Raw genomic sequence first — 21888 nt, forward strand, 5'->3', positions numbered from 1 at the left:
TGAATTGGCTCTATATTCCATTCCAAACATTGAAGTGTTAAAAGATTTTAAAAAGCCTTTTTGTCTTATTTTCGGTTGGGATAATTCAAAAAATTGTTAGGAGAATTTACTCTTGGAGGGAGTTGCACATTGGCGCCTTCAAAGAAAACCATAAATATCTTTGTGGTTTGAGATTTTTTTCAGGATTTTTTTGCATGGTAGAGGGTAACAGTAAAAGGAAAATGGTAAGTAACATTTCATACAAACAACGTTTTTTTCATCAACCTTCGACAATGTTACTGGATCACGGAAGTTGGTCTAAGGTCTAGGTTTTCCCTTTTTTTAAAGTGACCCTAGACCCGATGTTGGGGTTTAACTGAATTAGTAGATTACAAACCTATCTAATTAATGTCACCTGTATAGGCTACTACTTGAGATGTTTGAAAGCCACTTATAGACTATAGTTCATGTTTATGAAATTACATGGCTATGCCTGTATGCATGTGTTGAACAATATCCTTAAAGATACTTGACATTTATGAGGTACTGTAAAAGAACAAGTCGGAAATAACTCTCTATTGATTATGTGTTGTATTTATGATTGTGCAGAGATATACAAATATGTTGATGTATTTTATGAGACCTCAGTCTCAGTAAAACGATTTAACTTTATATGTTTCTGCTGTTAAACCAACAATCTTGAAATGATGTAATAAAATGAAATATGATATGCTTGAAAAGTCATATTAAGGCATGTATAATTTGTGATCATTGATAGTATTGGTTGTAATCTCTCTCTCTCTCTCTCTCTGTTGATATAGTATATATAGGCAAACAAACAAACACGATATGAAAACAAAGAACCATATTATATCTTTAGTGGAAGTATTTTATTATTGCAGTTCTCTGAAAAGGAGGAAAATACAAGGATGGATATCAAATACTGACATGAATCAGGTGCTGACAAATAATGTATTCATCAAACTTGTTTAGTAGTCATTTTCTGTCTTTGAAAATAGTTAACAGGCGCTGGAGACACACCACTCGATTTAACTCAGAAATATGCGAAATTATTCATGTCAAAAAGCGGTTGGCCTATGCGTCTTACACAATATTCTTCTTTCGTAACGTCTGGCATCTATCTATGAATTTCATATAAGCTTTAAACGTCCGTAAAAGATATTAGTGACCCTAACAAAGCAGTGAGTTGCAATGAATGATTTTTGTTTAGATATGATAATACAGTCCTAATTGTAAAAGACTGCAAGAACCTTTTCTATTCTAAAACGTGGACAATTGATGAAAGAAAACTATCTATAATACCTGATCATGTTATACAGTTTATTAAATGAGCTAGCTTTGGTTATCAATTAAAAACAATACAGAAATGCTCCCGTTCTAATCTTACGTAACAGATTGCAAGAAGATGGCTTCTTTAAAGCCGCATATTCGATGCGTACCAGGAAGATGAAAAAGATCACTTTTTTTTATTTTACATTCTGACACTTCCCAAAATATATTTACGCTCGATGGCATTATAATTCACCTAGTAATATGCGGGACACAAATAATGACAAACGTCTTGGACATCCGAAAAAAATTACGAGTATTCGATGCATGAATGTCCCTCTGAAACTCGGTTCGTTCTTACCATCACTAAATAAATAATAACTATGAAGGGACATCGGTTTTCGTCATGATTTCACTATGATTAACATTTGTCAAGCCTATCGAAATGTAGGTTATGTGAAAGATTTGGTGTAACAGTCATTCTTGCGTCAAGTACGTCTTCCTGTTTGCCATTTTGTCTGTTCATTAATTCGATTTACCAGTTAATGGGTTGGTTCGATTTGTAGGTAGATGGTTGGTAATCTTGTTGAATGCCAAATTGATTGGTTGGTGGGTCGGTTGTCTGGTTGTCAGGATGGTCAGTTGGCCATGGCCTCTTTGGTCGTTCTGTCGGTTAGTCCAATATTGGTGGGCTGGGTTGTCTACCTGTTCGTTGGTTATTCGTTGGTTGGGTGATTAGTCCACTTGGTTTGTTAGTTGGTTAAGCGGTCGATCGGTTTGTTGGTACGTCGGCCGGTCGGATGAATGTCAGACGGGTGATCGGTTGGTTGGATGGTCAGTGGATGGGTAGGGTGGTTGGTCGATTGATTGGTTGGACGGACGGGTGGGCGATTGGTTGGTCGGTCATCTGTTGGTTCGGTGGTCATCCGGGTTGTTGGTTGCGCGGTCGGTCAATCGGGTGTTCGGTTGGTAAGCTGGTTGGTGGTCAGCCGGTCGATCGGGTCGTTGGTTGCGTGGTCGTTTGGGCGGTCAGGGGATCAGTCGACCGGTAGTATGGTTGGTCGGTCAGTTAGGCTGGTTGCTCCGTATTTGTCCGATGGTTTGTTGACTGGTTGGTTCATTGGTCAATTCGGTCGCAAGGAATGTTTTTCGCATCCCCATACATACCAGTCTGTATGTTTTGTCTGTCAGACTCAAATATACTGTAATGTCCATGTCGGTCATCTACTTCGTAATAAGCATTTCTTAGATCGTTGTCAATTTTTAACTCATTATAGCGTCCTCGATCTGCCAGTGACTTTGCGTCTCTCCATACCAAGTCGGTGAATACTGTAATATACGCCTATTTATATTGGTAGGAGGTGCGTAGAGGTCAAAACTACAGTAGCAGTGTAAAAGTTCTAGCCGGTGCGAGGGCACAAAGTGTCGTGAATGCACATTTCGGAAGCGCGTTTACTTTCCTTTCTACTCATATCCTGAACTTCCTGTCAATTTAAGTGTCCGTTAATCTCTCCATGTCTTCAAGGCCATTTCACTGTCAGTCCCGCCGGCGATCTCCCTGTGCATCAGTACAAATATCTTCCCCAACATTTCCCGATGAGTATTACATTAGAATGTGCATCATAGTCGTAGATAGTCCATAAAGCCGTTTCATTTTAACTTGAATCTGAAATGAAATCAAGTGATTTTAAAAATACCCTTTTTCAAGGCGCTCTATAGTTGTCATGTCAGGATCTTTTTTTGTTTGTCAGGTGGTGTCCAGGAATGATTGTCAAATCATGTCAAGCTCTTGACCGATGAAATAAAGCATATGTAGCCCCTTGGTTATATCGCTATCCGTCAGTCCCAAGTTCTACCAGTCAGCAGTCAATGATATTCAAAATTAGGCAATCATGATCAACGTCACAGGTTCAACATAGGTTAATTCTGGCTATGAAGAAACATCAATGATTAGAACTTCCCATTTTCAGAGTCTCAGAGTCGCGGTGGAATTTAAAAGCACGCGGGTCAATCATCAATCAGTATTGTCAGTCGTGTCAACCAGGTCGTGGTGATAGTTTATAGTTTGAAATCTGTACCAACATGCCATTTAGCTCTTGTCAAACACAACTCATTCCAGCCTCTACTGATGGGTACGTGCCATTGTGCCTCCTGGATCATACATTGAACTGAACACCCACACAGTCACTGTCATGAAGCTGAATTTGTGAGTTCGTCTGGTGTTGGTCAAGTCGTGTCGTCATCTTGCATGTCGTCTAGAAGTCTTAATTACCTAACTAATACTAGTAGTTACCGACGAGAAGGCTTGCCGATGAAACATTACATCAGCAATATAAACATAAACTCGGATACTGTGACGGAGCTTCTGAATGGCCAATCGTTCGATTCATTCGTCCAGTACGTGTGTCATTCACCCACTGTCAGGACTGGAGTATATATTCACGGAGGTCACACTATAGTCATGTCATCGTCCTTGTCCCTTTCAATGAGGAGGTGAGTTGGCTCAGTCGGTAGAGCCTCTGCCTGTCGAACCAAAGGTTGTGCATGGGATCGAATCGAACCCATTGGATGTCCCTTGTATAGGACGTTCAATTAAGGCCACATGCAGAGGAGAGTCACCACCTTTGCAATTGCACGTTAAGAACCCACTGCACTATTCGTATTATATAGAGTAGAGGGAAACCCCGGTGTAATAAGTTATACCGAGACCTGATCGAGAGTCCAGGGATTCAGTTCGCTTTTCGCCTTCCAGGCACAGGTGACGCCAAATACTTAATAATTATAATGACAGTAATGAGAAACAAACAGTATCGTTTGAAGAGATGTCGGTGCAAACATTTTGTCAGAAATATGAGCAAATGGTTTTGGAGTCCGTGGTCTTGGTTCTAAAATGCTCATCCGTGTACACATTCATTTGTATTAAAATCAGGTTTTCTAGCAATCTAATTGTCACAGTGGTCCGGTAAGTTTTTCTTTCGTGGGTAACACAAGATTGATTTTATGGCGTTTTGTCGGAACAGTCATAGCAGTGTTCTATTATCTTGTCATACATGATGAGTTTGAAGGCTTATAGACAATCATGATAGACCGTAGTCGTTTGTGAGTCAAAGTCCCACTGTTTTCAGTCGTAGGGTAAGAAGTCATGGTGGTTTTCCAGTTTTGGGGAATAAGTGTAGAGATGAGATTCGTCTTAAAACAAACACCTGTCATTCGTTTCATTAAGGCATCATCCCACACTATCAAAAGGTCTAGACTGTCCATAACACGCGTAAGATCAACAGTTCCGGTCTCCTATAATAGTTCTTCTGACAACTTATCGAGAATGTCCGTCTCGTGAATCTTTTTTAAAAACAATTTCTCGTGAGCTTTTGGTTTGATGGGCCATTGTTAGATAGGAATAGCCCCCTTAAAAAGTTAAAACGATGGCGAAGTACAGTAACAGTTATGTCGGGTTCGGTTCGGGTCATGTTGGGTTCAAATCGTCGTTGATTTGCTTGCGTCCTAAACTTCCGAGGCCTTGCAAAGACAGTTCATATCCTACTATGCAACAAACAGGTTAGTTTAGGATTTTTTAAAATGATCAAGAAATAAATATTTAAGAATGTAGAATATCCCCTTCGTTGTAAATTACTCTGTCATTAATGTAATCAAATTGAAACTCAAAAGAAGGTAATATTCCGTCATTATTAGAGAGAGGGAGCTTGACCTACGCAATGCAATTTCAAGAAACACAGTCTGTCAATAAAACAAAGAACACTGGGTATTAGTACTTCAATACAATATAAAATAATGTAAACATGTCGGTAATAGATCACAGTATAAAAAGATATCCTCCTCGATTTCAGATTGAAGATGGCATCAAATACCATCTCATAATGATATGAAACATTTTGTTTCTATAAAAAGAATCTATACATTATATGACAAGTATTATACTTTTTTTGCAAAAAATTTATGACAATATATTGAAACACCACAGTACAAAAAACGAAGAGATATAATCATCAGTCACCGTGAGGTGAAGTACTTTGAAGAAAGTCATTGCTTAGAAACGCGATATATTATACGTAGTAGATCATATTGGCTTTGCCATTTAATTGCAATAGCCGAAGCTGAAGGTCTTGCATTTCTGTTATGAGTGTCCTTTCATCAGGGTCTTCTTTGTCAGCTGTTTCTGAAGTACCGGGGATATCCTTGTTGCTACCGCGGTTAGCCGCGCTGCTGCTTCGGCGGTACGCGAGAACGGACGTCTCGTCGGCGTCCTCCTGGTCGTTATTCTCGATCTCCGTCTCGTCTTCCTCGTCCACGTCGTTTGTCCTCTTTCCTTTACTATCCCCAATCATGCCGACACCGCCATCGCTAATCGCCCTGAGTTTCGAAGACAAACTTTCACTGCTTCCCGCGCTGCTTGTCCCGCGTAACGTTCCATACGACCGTTCCACAACCGTGCTCCTCTCCGTATCCAAATCAGGACAGATATCCGAATTGGTCTCGTCGGTATCCGTACTAAACCTCGCCATGAGCGGCGTATGCGTGAAACTGTTCTCCTTCCCCAGACCTCTGAAAGGCAACACTGATGTCCGTCGCCGGGTTTCGGTTTTACCCGGTCGCTCCTCGGTCCGTCCACCACCACCACCACTAACCGAATTCAGGTTTTGAGTCACTATCCGCTTGTATTCCTGTTCGAATCGATTAACCGCACACGATTCTTGATTGTCTATGGGAGTCTCTGGTAAGTGTAGCAGCATTTGTAATTCATGTTCTTTCCCTGATGTGTCCAGGTCAAATTCACTTAGATGACCTAGACGGTATTGCTCCTCTCGTTCGAGCATGCGTAGTACACCTTCCAGCTCGGCTATTTTGGAATCAAGCTGCAAAAATAAGAGAGATAACCCCGATGATACAGTTTTAATTGCCGGAAAGAAATATAGTTTATGTTATGTGTATAGTATAAGATTGGTTGACATCTTAGATTTCGCAAATATGAGATCTACACCTGTCTGGGACTTTGGGAGGGGGCGGGGTTGAAACCCATATATGAACAGTTTCTATGGGCAATTTATTTTACAACCTATGTCGAATTTGCAAAAGTATTTGAAGACTTTTGGAGGTTGAAAGTTTTTAAAACTCTTGTAAACAACTTTAAAAAGCGAAAGAAAAAAAAACATCCCGAAGTGGCATATTTGTGTGAACTGTGTTTTATACAGATGTGCATCCGTCAAGACCATCACCATCTGAAACAGCTCAGGTTCGAACCTGTGTCTGTTTTTTGCAAGGCCAGAGGACTTACCACTATACCAACCTACTTTTAAAGGAATGCTTCTAAGAAATAAGTTGCCATAATATTATCTCGTCACCACTTACTTTTCTATTTTCTCTTCTGAATGCTCGTATATGAATTTCAGCTCTATAGATGCTCTCCTTTAGCTCCGTCGATTCGTCCATCACAAAGCGACGGGTTCGACCTTTGACCTCTAACCCTACCGACCTGGTGACCGGGTCATTGCTCACACTTATTCTTATTGCATGGAGCTACAAAGAGAAAGGATCGTGAACATTAACAAATACAAATGCAAGTATCAACAAGCGAGGTAAACAAGCCAGGGATGAAATTATTTCAACGAAACTGCCACGTGTGACGCAAAACGCCAATTATCTTACGACTTCTTTTTCTTCTACTTCATGAACTGTACGTACATTCTACTGATGTTTTATTCTCGTACTGCTGCTTGAGTGATATACAAGTGCAGGGGATTGTTTCACAAAGACTAAGATCGACTTTAAGTTTGACTCAACTATGACAGGCCGTTCATGCTACAGTTTTCTCTCACTATTTACTGGCATTGGTCTCTCAAGGGACGTACAAATCATGGTCACAATTTTACAGAATTTACATTTTTCGATTGTTCATAATTAAAGGAAAAAATATTATCTAAAGATCATAATTTTGAGAGCAACTAGTGGCATGAGCAGCCCATCATAGTTAAGTCCATTTTTAAGTCGATATTAGTCTTTGTGAAACACTCCACTGAAGTATCATCAGTGGGTTGCCTTACATTTTAATATTCTATGATAGGACAGCCTCATCCGCTGGTTCAAAGTTCACAGTTTAATAATTCCTATATTCTTAGATTTGGAATAAAATCAAGCAGTAAATTTTCAACTCTTTCTTTTATTACTTTAGGGCATGATAGGCTAAGGGATATTTCTTTCCATTCGATGCTGAGTAGACCTATCTAATCTGGAGACATGGTGGAAAATCTAGATGGTCTAGACTCTAGAAGGTCTAGATGACCAAGAACAAAAAATGATTAACAAAATGTGATGAAGTACTTTCCTTCATGATGGACTGGATTATATCAGGACACCTCCCACTGGACAACCACCTCCGGATAACCACCCTCTAGTGGGTTATCCGGAGGGTGGTTGTCCAGGGGGTACATCAACATTCTTTATTCAAGACCAAAGCATGAAATTTTTACCTTTGGCACAAAAAGTAGACACAGCGTGGCAGTGGTAGTAATACAGATACAGAGAGACACGAGCATGAAGGACATCGTCCGATGGTTACCCTGGATGACCCAGTTGTTGACCACGACGGCGAGCACGCTCATGATGACCACGTTGTACACGCAGACGGCGATGTAGTGGGAGTCGTTGAGGGCGGGGATCTTGACGTTGCGCGTCTCCCAGGCGAGGAAGACGCCGAAGAGAAGTAGAAGGCCCTTGTAGGAGTAGAGAGCGACCAGCCATTTGCTCTGGTGCGACGACGTGCATTCTTCGATGACGGGCACGTACGCGCGCGTGCCGTCGTCTGAAACCTTGAATAGAAGAAGACAGGAGTAAATTGCTATTTTGTTCTGCAAGTTAACATGGTCCTAGTTCAAACTTGTATTTTCTACTGGTTTCCAACTGGTACGAGTTGATACCAGTAATCAACTGGTCCCAGTAACAACTGGTATTCTATTTGTCCGACTTCAAACTGGTATTTTTACTGGTTTTCAAATTGTATCAACTGGTATCAGTTATTGATACCAGTTGGAAATCCTGACTGGTTTCAACTGGTATCAACTGGAATTTCGACCTTGGTATCTAACTATACTCTTAAAAAGTGATGTCAGAATTTCTGTCAGACCCGAGAGTTGTCCTTGTCAGATCTTTTCGTATTGTTTTTTTCCCCGCAGAGTAACTATCAGTTTAATTTTGTTTCACCTCTGTAACCCTTTGCAAACTAACCTTAATCAAACCATTTGCTAACTCATAGGAGATGAAGATCATTATTCAGTAAAACAAAGAAAAAATGAAACAAGAATATACGCGAATCCAAACTGGTATTGAGTCAGAAAAATTGACGGTACCCTTTGTGTAGGTGATTAATAAAGGGAAGTATAAAGAATGCTATTTTGGGTATTATTTACGATGCAAATCGACAATAATACCACTAAGTAGCCGTGCCCCACGTAAGTATGAACTAACCTCGACATTCAGGCGTTTTTCTTGTCGGTACATGGGATCCAGTATTACCCACAGTGCAATAAGAATGACATCCAGTAATAGCAAAACTCCGATCATGAGGAATAACGTTGATTCGTGCAGCATCTAAAAAAGAACAATAATAAAAAATAATATATTACATTTATATAGCGCTTAATACAAAGTTTCTAAGCGCTTATCATCAATCATATACAAAACAGAGTCAACTTTGTTTTTCAAGATTAGCACAACTAGTTTTGGATGTGTGATCACTTAAAAGATGTAAATGCTTGGGGTATTGAACAATAAATGTAATGTACTCAGAAAGAGCAGTATGCGGCTATTGCATCTGGTAAATAAGACTAAAATAATAGTAACCATTTTTTTAGGGGCTCTGTTATGCAGTGAACTAGTTTAGTGTCCAAATTTGAACATTCATTTCCGAATTCGCAGTTACAGAAAATAGACGATATTGTAAATCAGAATTTTTGACTTTTATTCTTAACACATCTACGACGATGCTGCTTGCAATAGAGTGTTGTTTTGAATTTTACATGTTAACAAATCTCTAGACTCGATCATTCCATTTAGCTTATAATTGACTCTGTCCCATTTCCTATCTAGGTAGGTCATCAAACAAATCAAATCAAAGCTGATATATTGGAATTACCGCTCAGACAAACACAAATCTAGGACAGTAATTAATCTGTCTGAATATGAATGTGGGGATGTCGTTTAGGGGCGGATTCGGGGTTCTTTAATAAGAGGGGTGGGGGGAGGGGTGGGGGTGTGTAATTCCGAAAATATGGGTTTAAGTTTGTGAAGGAGAGTATACTAAGGCAGTAAGGAGGAACATACATGTAGTGTTATTAATGTGTGACACATTTGCTTTGAAAGAAATGCGGGGGGGGGGGTGACTAGTCAAGCTGCCACCCTTACTCTCCCTTGGATGTTATCATAGTTTTTGTCTGTGTTAATATTGTTTGCAAGTATTCCCCAAGGAGTAGGATAAATTCAATAATATGGTTTTAAAATCGAGCAAGCTTCTTAAATATTACTTTATATTTTGTCAAAATCTCATTTTCTATCTGGTTTAAGTGATTGAGCAATTGCAGTATAATCTTCCTCCCATGTGCTCAGATTAGGCACTAATACAAAGCGATCTACGTCAGAGCTTTAGTCAACGATCATTTTTGGCAATCACAATCTTCGATCAGCTAAGCTGAAACAATGAATCGCATCAAGGCATATAGAATGTGAAGAGATAATGTATAGAAGTTACGTTTTCTAGTGGATAAGTCACTGGACTGTCAATCACACGGTTCACGATTCGAGTCCCTCTGCGGCACTCATGTCCTTTGTCAAGATAGGGCACGAGCTCCGGCAACACGAGCTCCGTGGTAAATATCCTACACTAGCCGAATTCTTAACTTCAACCCGGACCAAACACTAGCCCTAAGCCTATCCCTAAACCGAACCTGAAACCCAATCATAACCATAACCCTATCATCTTTCATTAAATGAAGACAGTTATGACAGTGAAATAATAAATTCAGTCACTTACTTTTCTTTTGATGACTCTGCTCATAGCATGTGTAATGATATGATATACCCGATAGGTCTTGACAAACATAGATCCGAACGCCATGGAGAATCCGACCGCTAGGAACGATGTGCGGATCTGAAAGAAAAAGCAAGACAAGTATATCGTTAACAAGTACATCAACAATAACATTTGCCATAACATCTTGTGATGTTGAAAGTTGCTGGTAATTGTGTTACACATATTAAGATATTTGACAGATTGGAAAATTTCGTCATCATTATCTTTAAATTTGGTCCAACACCGGTACTCAACTGGAAGAAGAAGAAGAAGAAAAATTAAGTTACAACATAATTTTGAATATAAAATTACTATTTCTTCATAAATTTCTCAGGAATTTTCTTCTTATCCTACACCATAGATCAACCAATGTCACCACAATTTAATATGAGGGACCATGGTGTAATGGGTCATAGAATTTGATTTTAAATCAAGGTTTGCAGATTTTGCCAGCATGCCTATGTCCCTATCTTAGAAAAGGTATTTCATCTCCAGTTGCCTCTCTCGTCACAGGTGTAGAACATGGGTAAATGACAGTAAAGAGTTCCTTGAGTGCGGGAGAGCAGTCGCACAGTCATGCAATTATAAACAGTTGACCATCTTGGCAAAGGCAAGTTTGCAGCACTGAAGCGTCTGAAACAGACAGATCGACACTGCATGCGTGGCACCAAGATCCTATGACTTCATAATTGTTCTGATCAAGCATGGCTTTGGTAGAAGCACATTTTTCTTTTCAATGTTGTAATGATTTTGACTACTGTCGGAAAATTTGAAATTATAAAAACAAAATAGACGGGAGATTTTCGTCATCATTGTCTATAATTTGGTCCAACATCGTCTATTCGAAATATGCTTTAATCCGTTGCCTACGGGAACCGGATGGTCTCTGTATTAAGCCTATGCGACTTTGTCAATCCAGAAGTCAACAGGTTAAATAGTGTAGGGACACACACACACCTGAGATATGGTACACATGATATATACATACCGTGCAGAGAGGAGCAAAAACAACATCCGAGACTTTATCCCCGTCGAGGCCCATCATGAGAATGGCCGAGTAGACCGCAATACAACCCACAACCAGGATGTTGTTCAGGTTGGGGCTCGATAGTTTGATGTACCTGAAGTGGAGTAAAAAAAACAGAATAAAATTGTTTGAAAACGGAAAACTATTGAAAAAGCGGATGATCCTAAAATGGGAGATGACTGCAGACACTATTTTCCACCTATTTTGCATTCATTATAGTTATACGATATAATAAAATCGAAAGACTGCTAAAATATATCGCTATATTCTACGCCCTCTTTTTAATTAATACAAATATTGACAGCGTCGTCAACAAGATGTGTGATGCAATTAATTTTGTATATAATTTTGTTTTTCTTCATTCATTTTAAAACGAAGAAAGCAGTATCAAATAATATTGGAGCAGAGAAATAAAAGGTACAGAAAACTATATTCAGACATGACAGAGCAGTATGGTTCGTACAATTATCTTGAATCACATCAGTCAGCCACCCTAAATGCTTTATTTTTTTTGTTCAAATAGATCGTCAGTTCTCTGCCAGGAGGTCACATGACCTATGTATTGTCAATAATAGTTAGTGGCCTTCTTGTGTACATCCCACGAGATACACTTTATGGGGAGTGTTTCACAAAGACTAAGATCAACTTTAAGTTGGACTTAACTATGGCAGGTCATTCATCCCACTGTTTGCTCTCATCGTTTACTGGCATTGGTCTCTCAATGGACGTACAAATCATGGTCACAAATCTATATAGTTTACATTTTTTAAATAATAAATTCATTATTGATGGAAAAAATATTATCTAAAGATCATAATGGTGAGAGCAAATAGTGGCGTGAACGGCTTGTCATAGTTAAGTCCAACTTAAAGTCGATATTAGTCTTTGTGAAACACTCCACAGGATATCTAATCGTGTACATTGATCATCACTTGGGATCATGTGCATATCATAAATGCGGTCACCACTGTCTCAAGTGTACCCAGTGTTTTTGTGTTATCTGTCTGAGTCTGACGATGAATGCGATAAGGAACCTACTTTGTTTTCCTGTACTTGATGTTGAATGCTAGGAAGAGGAAAGCGAGGAGGATCCCGAAGACGGTCAGGACGGAGATCGACAGGAATGCAGCTGAGTTGATCCGAATAGGCTTGTCGAGAACGATCAGGTGGTCGACTGGTATAAAACCACCTATTAAAGATAACAAGAGTAAGAAAGATGGTAGTCAATTGCATAGGTACAATGATCATGATGCTCATTGTAAGTTAAACAGTGTGTACAACTCTTTAGAAATTACCCATGACAACTAAATGACAACTCGCAAATATTATTCAGCGAACATTAAAATGAGATAATCTGAACATGATTTATAAAGGAAATACAAATGACTTATGCAATTTTCCTACAGTTGATGCGAACGTGTTTGCATGAGATTTAGCTTTATGATACGGAGAATCATTGTGATCACCTCTCCATTAGAAACATGTTTATGTACCCCGATTAGCACTGATGCACTCTAAGAAAAAGAAAGACATAACGAAAGAAAGATAGAAAGAAAGGAGGAATAAAGTAAAGAAAATAAAAGAAACACGTTATCTGCCCCTGCTTAAATAAAACAATAGTGCTGGATTTATCTATACTATCTTCATGAGATGTGAAATTACCCCCAACCCCTTATATCAATTGACCTTACCCTCTAAATGTGCAGCCATCCTACACCTACTACTACTTGATAATTATTCTCGAACACTTATCTCCGTATCTCAAACTGACCCACGTCCTAAAAATGCATTCAATAAAGAACGATGCACCTTTTCTATTTCTATCACAATAAAATTTTGGCCTGAAACACTATTCAACAAAGCCAATACCTGTACAACAATCCAATTGCTATGGCAATTGACTTCTTGCTCTCTGTATCAAAATACATTCAATCAAATCTATATATTAACTAGCTCCAATTCATTTCTGGTCTCCTATATGTAACCCGAAACACACTTCATCAGAGCCTATCCAATAATCCCACTTCTATCGACATTGACCTCTTGACTCTCAAATAGATTTGATCAAGAAATATGCAGTCAACAATCAATTGAGCCATTCCGAAATAGACTTCTCTAGGAGCTGTACAATCGCGGACCCAGGATTTTTACGGGGGAGGGGCTGGAGGGAGAGGGAGGGCAAAACTGTTCCGACATTGCTCAGCGATATTTCCTTCTAAATATAGGGTTAGAGATTGGAATGTAAATTGGTTTGAGTTTATGAATAGGTTTCAGGTTTTACACTTACAGTCAGGAGTAGTGCTGGGTTAGGGGGTTGAAATAATTAATTCTTTTAGTGAGAGCTTGGCCGCGGAGGAACTGTCACTTGAGTATGTATCGAACAATTGCAATGTGATTTACACATTGACAAAGGAGGGGGTACGCGCCCCTTACACCCCTCCACCACTTCTACACAATCAACCCACTTTAACCTCATAACAAGAAATGTTTCATCCGTTCCTGAGACATGATGGATGCATATTTTTGCTTCCTCTTCGGTCTCTAATCAATTTCCGAAATCGCCGTGGTACCTAGCGCGGCGTCGTCAGATGTACGCCGGGGTGACTTCGGCCTGGATTTGGGCGCTATTTGATACACCCCGCTTCATGAATGAGCACAAATTGCTCGATTCTTCACCCGGTTTTGTCACACAGATAAAACGGTTTCCCGGTGATTTGAGCAAGGACGTGTAAGCACTGGGGTATCCCCTTACGTTTTGTGATCGGGTTGGATTCTCGTCACCCACGGATACATCCATGCTCTATTTCTCTCTATTACATGATCTATAAAGTAACATTTTTGCAGACAGTTATAAGGGGACAGGGCAAAGTGCCCCTTCACGGATATTTTTAGCTTGAAAAATAGGGCTTGTAAGATTCAAGTTTCAATTATCATGGTTATTTGACCTAATAACCATCAGAAGACTCGATCGATACGCAACTTGACACTTTTCCTCTTAAGTCTTATTGAACCCGTTGAATTTGAAATAACATCGAAAGCGAAAATGACACGGACAACTCGATACTAACAAAAGACAAAATAAATTGTAAGGACTTGATATAAGAGAGCAAAATTAGAAAACTAAGGATAAGTAAAATGACATATAAAATCAACGTGACAGAAAGAAAACGAAAGGTAGTTGACATAAAAGAAAAACATGTGACGATTATAATAATTCAGGTTTAAAATTCTTGGAACGTTTGTTGGATGTTTATTCTTCATCGATCTCTGAAGCAATGCTATTTTCTAACTCCTAACTTGCACTCGGATATAACAAATATAAAGCTCAAATTTGTTTTGCAACCCGAATATTGAACATAATATGTAACTCGATGAAGATTAATGGTGTATCGGTTTGCCTTTTGTTGACAAAAATGGGACACTGTTACAGTGATATATTGGAAACCCAGAGAGTTCGCTTTTTCTTACAAAGAATTTCAACCGCCGCAGGGGAAGACGGATGTTTTTCTTCAATCGTTTATGATTCTATAAATTTGGGGAAATATTGAGGGACGATTTTTGATGTGATTTGTATCAACGGTTATCAACGTACAGTGTTTATTGTTTCTAATACAACATCATATTCTCGGTTCCGTACGTACGCAGCGAGCGTTTGTGAACAGCATCACATTTTCACTATTAAAAAAATAAGTTTATCTTGGGTCAAGACACAAATCAAAATTAGGGCAATTTAAGTAAAAACCTAAATAGTTCTATAATCGAATTTCTTTAATTGATTTCAGCTGACACTGATTAAATTTTATCAATACTAAATTACAGCAAAGTCTTTTTCTTTGATATATCGTGTGGACACATTCTACCTGTTACTAAAATTAAAAACTTGCCTTGTCTTATTCTTGGCAATGCAATTATGACCTCAAACTTAATCATGTTCAGTGTTCTTCTAAGAATTACTTAAATATTAAAAGGATCACACTATTTATCAATCTCTTTTTGATGTATTTTTAATGTAAGCCTAAACCACGGAATGTAAATTCGTGTAGGCCTATTTAGAGGCGGAGCTTGGGTGGGGCATTGGAATTACTATTTTTTACAAGGGCGACAGAACAGAGGAAAGATTCGGGGCGGTGTAGCTCCTATCAGACCCCCAAATCGGAACGGAAAATTAATGTCTCCTCTTTTCTCTCTCTCTTTCTCTCTCTCCCTGTCTCTCGCTCTCCTTCTCACCTCATATATGTCTGTCTTTCTCGACCTCCCTCTGCATGTCTGCCTATCTGCATGTTTCTTTCTCTCACTCTACTCTCTCCAACCATTTGTCCTAACCACTAAGCCTCCGAAATTAATACAATAAGTTCCTGACAATTTCCCATTTGCGACATCACACTGAAGTAATAACGTAATGAAGCGATTTAGGCCTGATTGCCCACTTTAAGACCCCCTTTCTTTCTCTCTCTCCCTAAATGCCTTCACTACGATTTGGCTACGCCCCGGTAAAAGTGCAAGTCATCCCCCGGAGAATCCGCGTTCAGAAAGGACAAAGAAAAGTGGAAGTAAAATCATACTCAAACATATTCTCTCGCGGCGTGTTTCATTACGGTAATAGTATGCCACGTGTACTTTTATTCTCATCCGGCATACGAGCTGAAAATACGCCACTGCAAGTGGATACGATCAGGAAAGAAATAAGAGCGATTGGAATTACGTCCATCAGCAAAATGTCAGACGACAGTAAGACAGGCGATCTAATGAGCCACATTACATGGTATTGTTTCTGAGAAATGATACTTGTTCATAATATGAGACCGGTAGGCCATCTCCAGGCATGTTCGCGTGGGTCGCAATCATATCCTGGATACGTTAGCAATTACGAGCTGTCCGAAAGCTTAGTCATATCCATTGGTTAGAGTAATGAGAAAAGGGCTGTGTATACTTTACTTGAAAATGGTATGTTAAACGTGTGGCTGTGAGAATGATGCCTTTGAAAAGCGACCCTCGTTTTTATAACAACTATAATTACGAGCAACGTTCGCTTCGTGTAATAAGTACCCTGCGTATCATTTGTTCTACCATAATCGATGTTGCCATTCCATTATCAAGCTATAGACTCTCCAATTTGTCTCTATTTTCAAAATGTCACTTTTGATTTGTTTCGAGAAGGCAATTTCTATGTGAAATAATACGAGGTAATCCAAACACTGCCAATCCTGGTTGATCAAAGTATTATGCATCTAATGACTGTATCAAGCAGATCGATTATAATCATATGGAGTGATATTACAATGCCTCTATTAGGGTTATTGTCTCAGTCTACCTATCTGTATTACAACGGACGTATAAGGCTTGGGTTTAATAACGCAAGAGATATGCTGTTTGCATGTAATTACATCTCTGTAATACTCCGTTTTTGTTTCCTCAGTTTTCTTGTGGGTATTTGGCGACTTTATTGTCAATCCGGAAAAGGTTAGTTGGTTAACGGTATGACATTGAGCTAGTTAAGGAAGATGAATGGCGATCTTGTGTATATGACTGACAGTTTATAGTAGAGCAGATATAGAGAGAGAGATGGAGAGGGACAATGCCGAAAATCGAGAGAGGGAGGGGTGAGCGAGAGACAGAGAAACAGAAAGAGTGAGGGGAGGGACATCGAGTGAGCAACAGAGAGAGAGAAAGAGAGAGAGAGGGATGGGGAGGAGGAAAAGAGTTCATAGAAAGTGGGAAATTGCTCAGAAAGAGAATGAAAGAAAGAGATAGATAGAAAGAGAGAGATAGAGAGAGAGAGAGAGAGAGAGAGAGTTGGGGAGTAAAAGAGTAAAAGGGAGAAAAAAGAGAGAAAGTGAGAAAAAGTAGAAAAGAGTCTGAATGAGAAAGAAAAAGAAAGAAAACGAGGCGAGTGTAATTTTGATTTGCGAAAATGAAATAACCGCCAACTGAGGAGAGAATCAATATTTAATGTAAACATGGTTACCATTTTACATTGAGATCATTTTTTCTTCACGAAGGAAATACACGAATGCAATTTGTTTTTATTGCACTCAGACAACATATTATATCACTGTATATATGTTTTCTATTTGTAGTAAACGTTCCTCTATTGGAAATGCTCGAAACAATACAATCAAACTGCTCGGGATGGCTACGGTAATAATGAAACGGCACTGGCACGAAGGAGACATTTTATTAGAGTGCGTGGGGTGAACGACTTTCTCTCTCTCTCTTGCTTAAAAAGAACATCTATTTCAACATGTTTTGGAGCTGCATCACAGTATGCTTATTCCGCAAGAAGAATGAGGTCACCTGTCGGAGCCTCTTTCAAATAAATGAACATGATGAAGATGAAAGACTCATGTTGGGTGAACGAATAAACAAGTTTACATCTGAAATATTAGGTGTTACTACCGCACTGGAATTTTCCTTTTCATCGCTCTATTTTTATTCAGGTCGTTGACCATCTACAGTTTCTATGGTTTCAGAGTTCGACGTGATAAACATAACTTAATTTTTTTCATGCAGAACTATTTTTGGCACTGATGCGAAGCTCGCTCTTTTTCTGTCGGTACATGTTCTGTGAATGAAATATATGTCATATTTCTTTAGATGCTGCTTCGCTATGACGGGTTTACAAGTTAATTCACCACATAATTATGATTTATACCTTATCGTATTGATCATATTTCTATAGAATAAACATGCATAATCTTCTTCTTTATTTACCTTACGTAATTTCCAAGATTGAAATAGGCGGATGGATGAATAAGGAAAATTGGTATGATATTGCTAAAACATGGGCACTTGGCAAGTGCCCCTGTGCCCCACCCCTTACGCAGCTATCCCATTGTACGTGACCTTTGTGCAAAACATGATTCTAGAATGGTTTAACTCACCGGCCCAGTTGATTGGCACAGTCCCCTCCGTCTCAAAGTCTAGCAGCTCACTCTCTGGGAAATACAAAGCGACCCGTTTTAATTCTCCACCTGAATAAGAGCAAGATAAACGCTTTATAGTCGATGATAATAAAACAGCCCTGTGGAACGCACAATGTATGTATAATTATGTGGAAAATCACAAGTGTTTGAAAAAAAAAGTAATTACCTTGATTTTGCCGGAATGTGGTAATACCAAATCGATCTGGACCAGCGAACGAAACAGGACCCTGTAAGGAGGTGAACAAAAATAAGTAAGAACCTCTATCATTAAGGTTATATTTGGTACTTATCTATTTCATGAAACATTATCGTGTTTAATTGAAAATAATTAACAATTGCCAGTGGTCCTAATAACAATTTGTAGCATACAACTTCTGACTATTACATGGATTTGCCCTTTGACCCAGTGATCTCTAGATTTAAGAGAAATTGCCCTCAACCTGGATCACCGTTGCATCTCGCATGTTGATAAGGACAAAAAAAGAAGAAGTTTAATGATGATTGCTTTTATTCAAAACGATTTATAAAGCAAAGTGAGTTTGACTCACATGTCTTAATACTGTATACTGGATGAATACACTTTATAGCAAAACATCCTACCGGGCATGTGCACCATGGTGGCACGGGGGAGGGAGTGGGGGAGGGGGGGGGGGGTAGGGGCATCTAATCTCTCCTGTACGATCCTATGCCAAGGATAGTTGCATCCTCACATTTTTCTTGACTTCATCTTGCCCTACCCAAACAAAATTTGGTTAAAAAGCAAGGAGCCAGCACGTAAAATCAGGTTGTACTACAGCCATTTGACACTCACCGAAACACCGGTGAATTTTACTTCGGACATGATGTCGATCAGCGCATCCTTCATGCCTTCATCCGTGTACGAGAACTCCGCGGACCCGACGTCGCTCATCACCGTCGTCGTCGTCGTCGTCAGGATCGATGCGTTGCTCGGCGTCGGTTCCGTGACTATCTGCATGGCCTCCTTGAGGGCGAGCGTGATGGTCCAGACGGCATCGTAGGTCTGAGCGGCGTGAGTGGAGAGGTGCTCGATTCCACGCTGCTTCATCTCCTCTCGGAACTCCGATGAGGTCTATAGAGTGCACATAAGTATGGGTATTACGAATTAGACCAGTACTATTCTGATCTTAGGCGCATGAACTCACAGCTTCAATACATTTAAATCACCAAAATCAATGAAAGCATTTTTTTTTTTACTTACACTTGCTAGATTACTGGATTTTGGGACTCTTCAACTAGAGCCTGCTTGAGATTGGAGGTTCCCAAGAACTGATGTAAATGAACTTTGTAAATAATGATTTTGAGTTTTGAGTTTTAAACAGATTGATAAAAAAAACTATTAATACCACAGTCACGCCGGTGAGATCGACACCAGACCGATAACAGACCGACCAAACAATTACATTATATCACATGGCCAATGCTCGGTCGTCCTAGCGTCTACGTCAGAATAGGATGGAAAACAAAATCAAGCTTTCCGTTAAAAGAGAATTGAAATCTCTCATGATATTCTTGTATTCTGAAAGCGTACATGTAATTGCACTAGAAGTGAGATTCTAAAACTAAAAATTCCTCTGTTCATTGAGATGAATGGACCGACAGTGCCAATCCAACGACACAAAATCTAAGAAGATGCAAGATGGAGGAAGAGAAAAATTAAAAGCAGTCGCGACAACTCACCAAGCCCGAGACCGACATCCGGTCATCGACGTTGGTATCCATGCTGTCGACAGCGAAGTAGCCCTCGACGGCCTCGGTGAGCTCCTCGGGTGTGCAGTCGATGCGATCGTCCTCGACCAGCCACCAGTCTCGCATGTACCAACCTACGAGAAGCCAAACGTACTTTGCCCCATACAGGCCCCGCTTGTAGGCCTAAAGTGAAGAAATCAAAACAATGTCAGGGAGAAAGATTAGAAAGATGGAAGGAAAATCTATTCAGTGGTGTCGTGGTCTAGTGGTTACGTCACCGGACTGTGGATCACATGGTTTGCGGTTCGAGTCCCGCCGCGGCCCTAATGTCCATTTGTCTACATTTTGTCACCCTTCACCCAGGCGAAGTAAATGGGTTGCAGCCGCCCTATATAAATGGACCTATTATTATATATTTCAAGCATGAATCTATACACTCCTCCCACCAAAGAATACGTCTCTTATTTCTCTACCATTATCTATACATTTACTTAGTAGTCGTCCATAGGATGCAACCGAAAGAATCCTCTCTCTCTCTCACTTTCTTTCTACAGGCTCTTAATCATACAGAATGGGATTTAGTATCACTACATTTTCGCTACGTGAGGCACCGATAATCCCCATATTACGAGGAAAATACATGCTCATGAAGTTCTCTTGACTCGAGCACAGTGCACTGTTCGAGGGCAGTGCAACCTTACACAGACACGCAATTGCACAGATTGACCACAAATGAATCTACTTCGTCGTGAGCTAGTTTGTTGATTCGGCCGTAATATGAACACACTAATCAGGCTTGTCCTCATCAGCCTGAGATTGCCAAATATCCCGCTATTTCAACTATCCCAATGGCAAATTATCCAGTTAATTTGCGTCTTCATCAGGCCGAAGTTGCAATTAGCGGGATATTTGGTCGAGATAATCATCCCAAGATATCTTGGGCTAGTTTTCAAAATATCCCGCTATTTGTCCGGTGCGTTTTCACCAGCCCGAAGACTCGCACTATGCGCGAATGCTGAGCAAAATATCTTGAGCTAATTTCTCGAGCTCGAGTTTCAAGTTTCGAGGTCAAGTCTCGAGGCGATAAAGACGCGATTTGTTTAACTTCGGGATTATTTCCCAAATCAGAAATAACGGGCTACTTGGCAATCTCGAGCTCATGAAGGCAGGCCTTAGCTCAGAAGAAGAGTGCAAAGTGAAAGGGCGCCCCAAAGAGCAACTGACAGCTTATACCACCCAAACTGGCTCAGGGTATTTTCTTTCAAATTCGAAATGACAGTCCCCAGGGTAAAGCCGTTGCCCTCACAGACATTTGGAACGTAAACCGTAGCAGGTTGCAGATTTCGAGACATGCATCATTTTATTCTAGCGAACCTTGTTAAGACACTTAACACCGATAAGGGCGCTTGCACTGCTACTACTACAAGATATAAAATACTGATAAATAATTATAAAAATAATTGTAATAGATATGATAATACTAAAAATATTCTGGATTTATAAAGTGCTATACTGAATACCGTCTCTAAGCGCTTTACAGATAGTCATCGGATTCATTCACGCACAATGTCCACCATCTCCACTCTCGGAGGAGTATTCCTATTATATGGTCACCGTGAGGGCATAGGCAATTACTAACACATAGTAATGCTTCCGTCATCTTACCAGGTCCCCATTTCTCTCTTGAGTATTGAGTGGCAAATGTAGATTAATGCCTTGTCAAATGAAATTAGTGCCGCGTCGGGGATCGAATAACCACAACCTTTGAATTTCAAGTGCTTTAACCACTCGACTATACGACACTTCAGTCTAGACACTACAATATAGATCTAGAAAGGACGTGTGAGAAATGTAGAGGTGGGGGGAGGGGGGGGGGGCGCAGTCTC

At 39.8% G+C, this 21888-nt stretch overlaps 1 protein-coding gene across 1 annotated transcript in view; it reads right to left on the reverse strand.

Annotated features, from left to right (window-relative positions):
* Positions 1-4716: 4716 nt before the first annotated feature.
* LOC574827 (gamma-aminobutyric acid type B receptor subunit 2) overlaps positions 4717-21888 on the reverse strand; it is a 164105-nt gene continuing 146933 nt past the window's right edge. Inside the window, exons 7-17 of the mRNA XM_030980175.1 lie at positions 19994-20185; positions 19107-19385; positions 18462-18522; positions 18254-18343; positions 12411-12561; positions 11334-11466; positions 10307-10423; positions 8746-8868; positions 7752-8090; positions 6634-6801; positions 4717-6140 (exon numbers count right to left, since the gene is read on the reverse strand). Coding sequence (XP_030836035.1) covers positions 5331-6140; positions 6634-6801; positions 7752-8090; positions 8746-8868; positions 10307-10423; positions 11334-11466; positions 12411-12561; positions 18254-18343; positions 18462-18522; positions 19107-19385; positions 19994-20185 — 2463 coding nt within the window. The 3' untranslated portion in view covers positions 4717-5330. The remainder of the gene's footprint in view (positions 6141-6633; positions 6802-7751; positions 8091-8745; positions 8869-10306; positions 10424-11333; positions 11467-12410; positions 12562-18253; positions 18344-18461; positions 18523-19106; positions 19386-19993; positions 20186-21888) is intronic.

This window comes from Strongylocentrotus purpuratus, unplaced genomic scaffold (genome assembly GCF_000002235.5).
Source record: "Strongylocentrotus purpuratus isolate Spur 01 unplaced genomic scaffold, Spur_5.0 spur5_scaffold_11, whole genome shotgun sequence".
NCBI classification, from domain to species: Eukaryota; Metazoa; Echinodermata; class Echinoidea; order Camarodonta; family Strongylocentrotidae; genus Strongylocentrotus; species Strongylocentrotus purpuratus.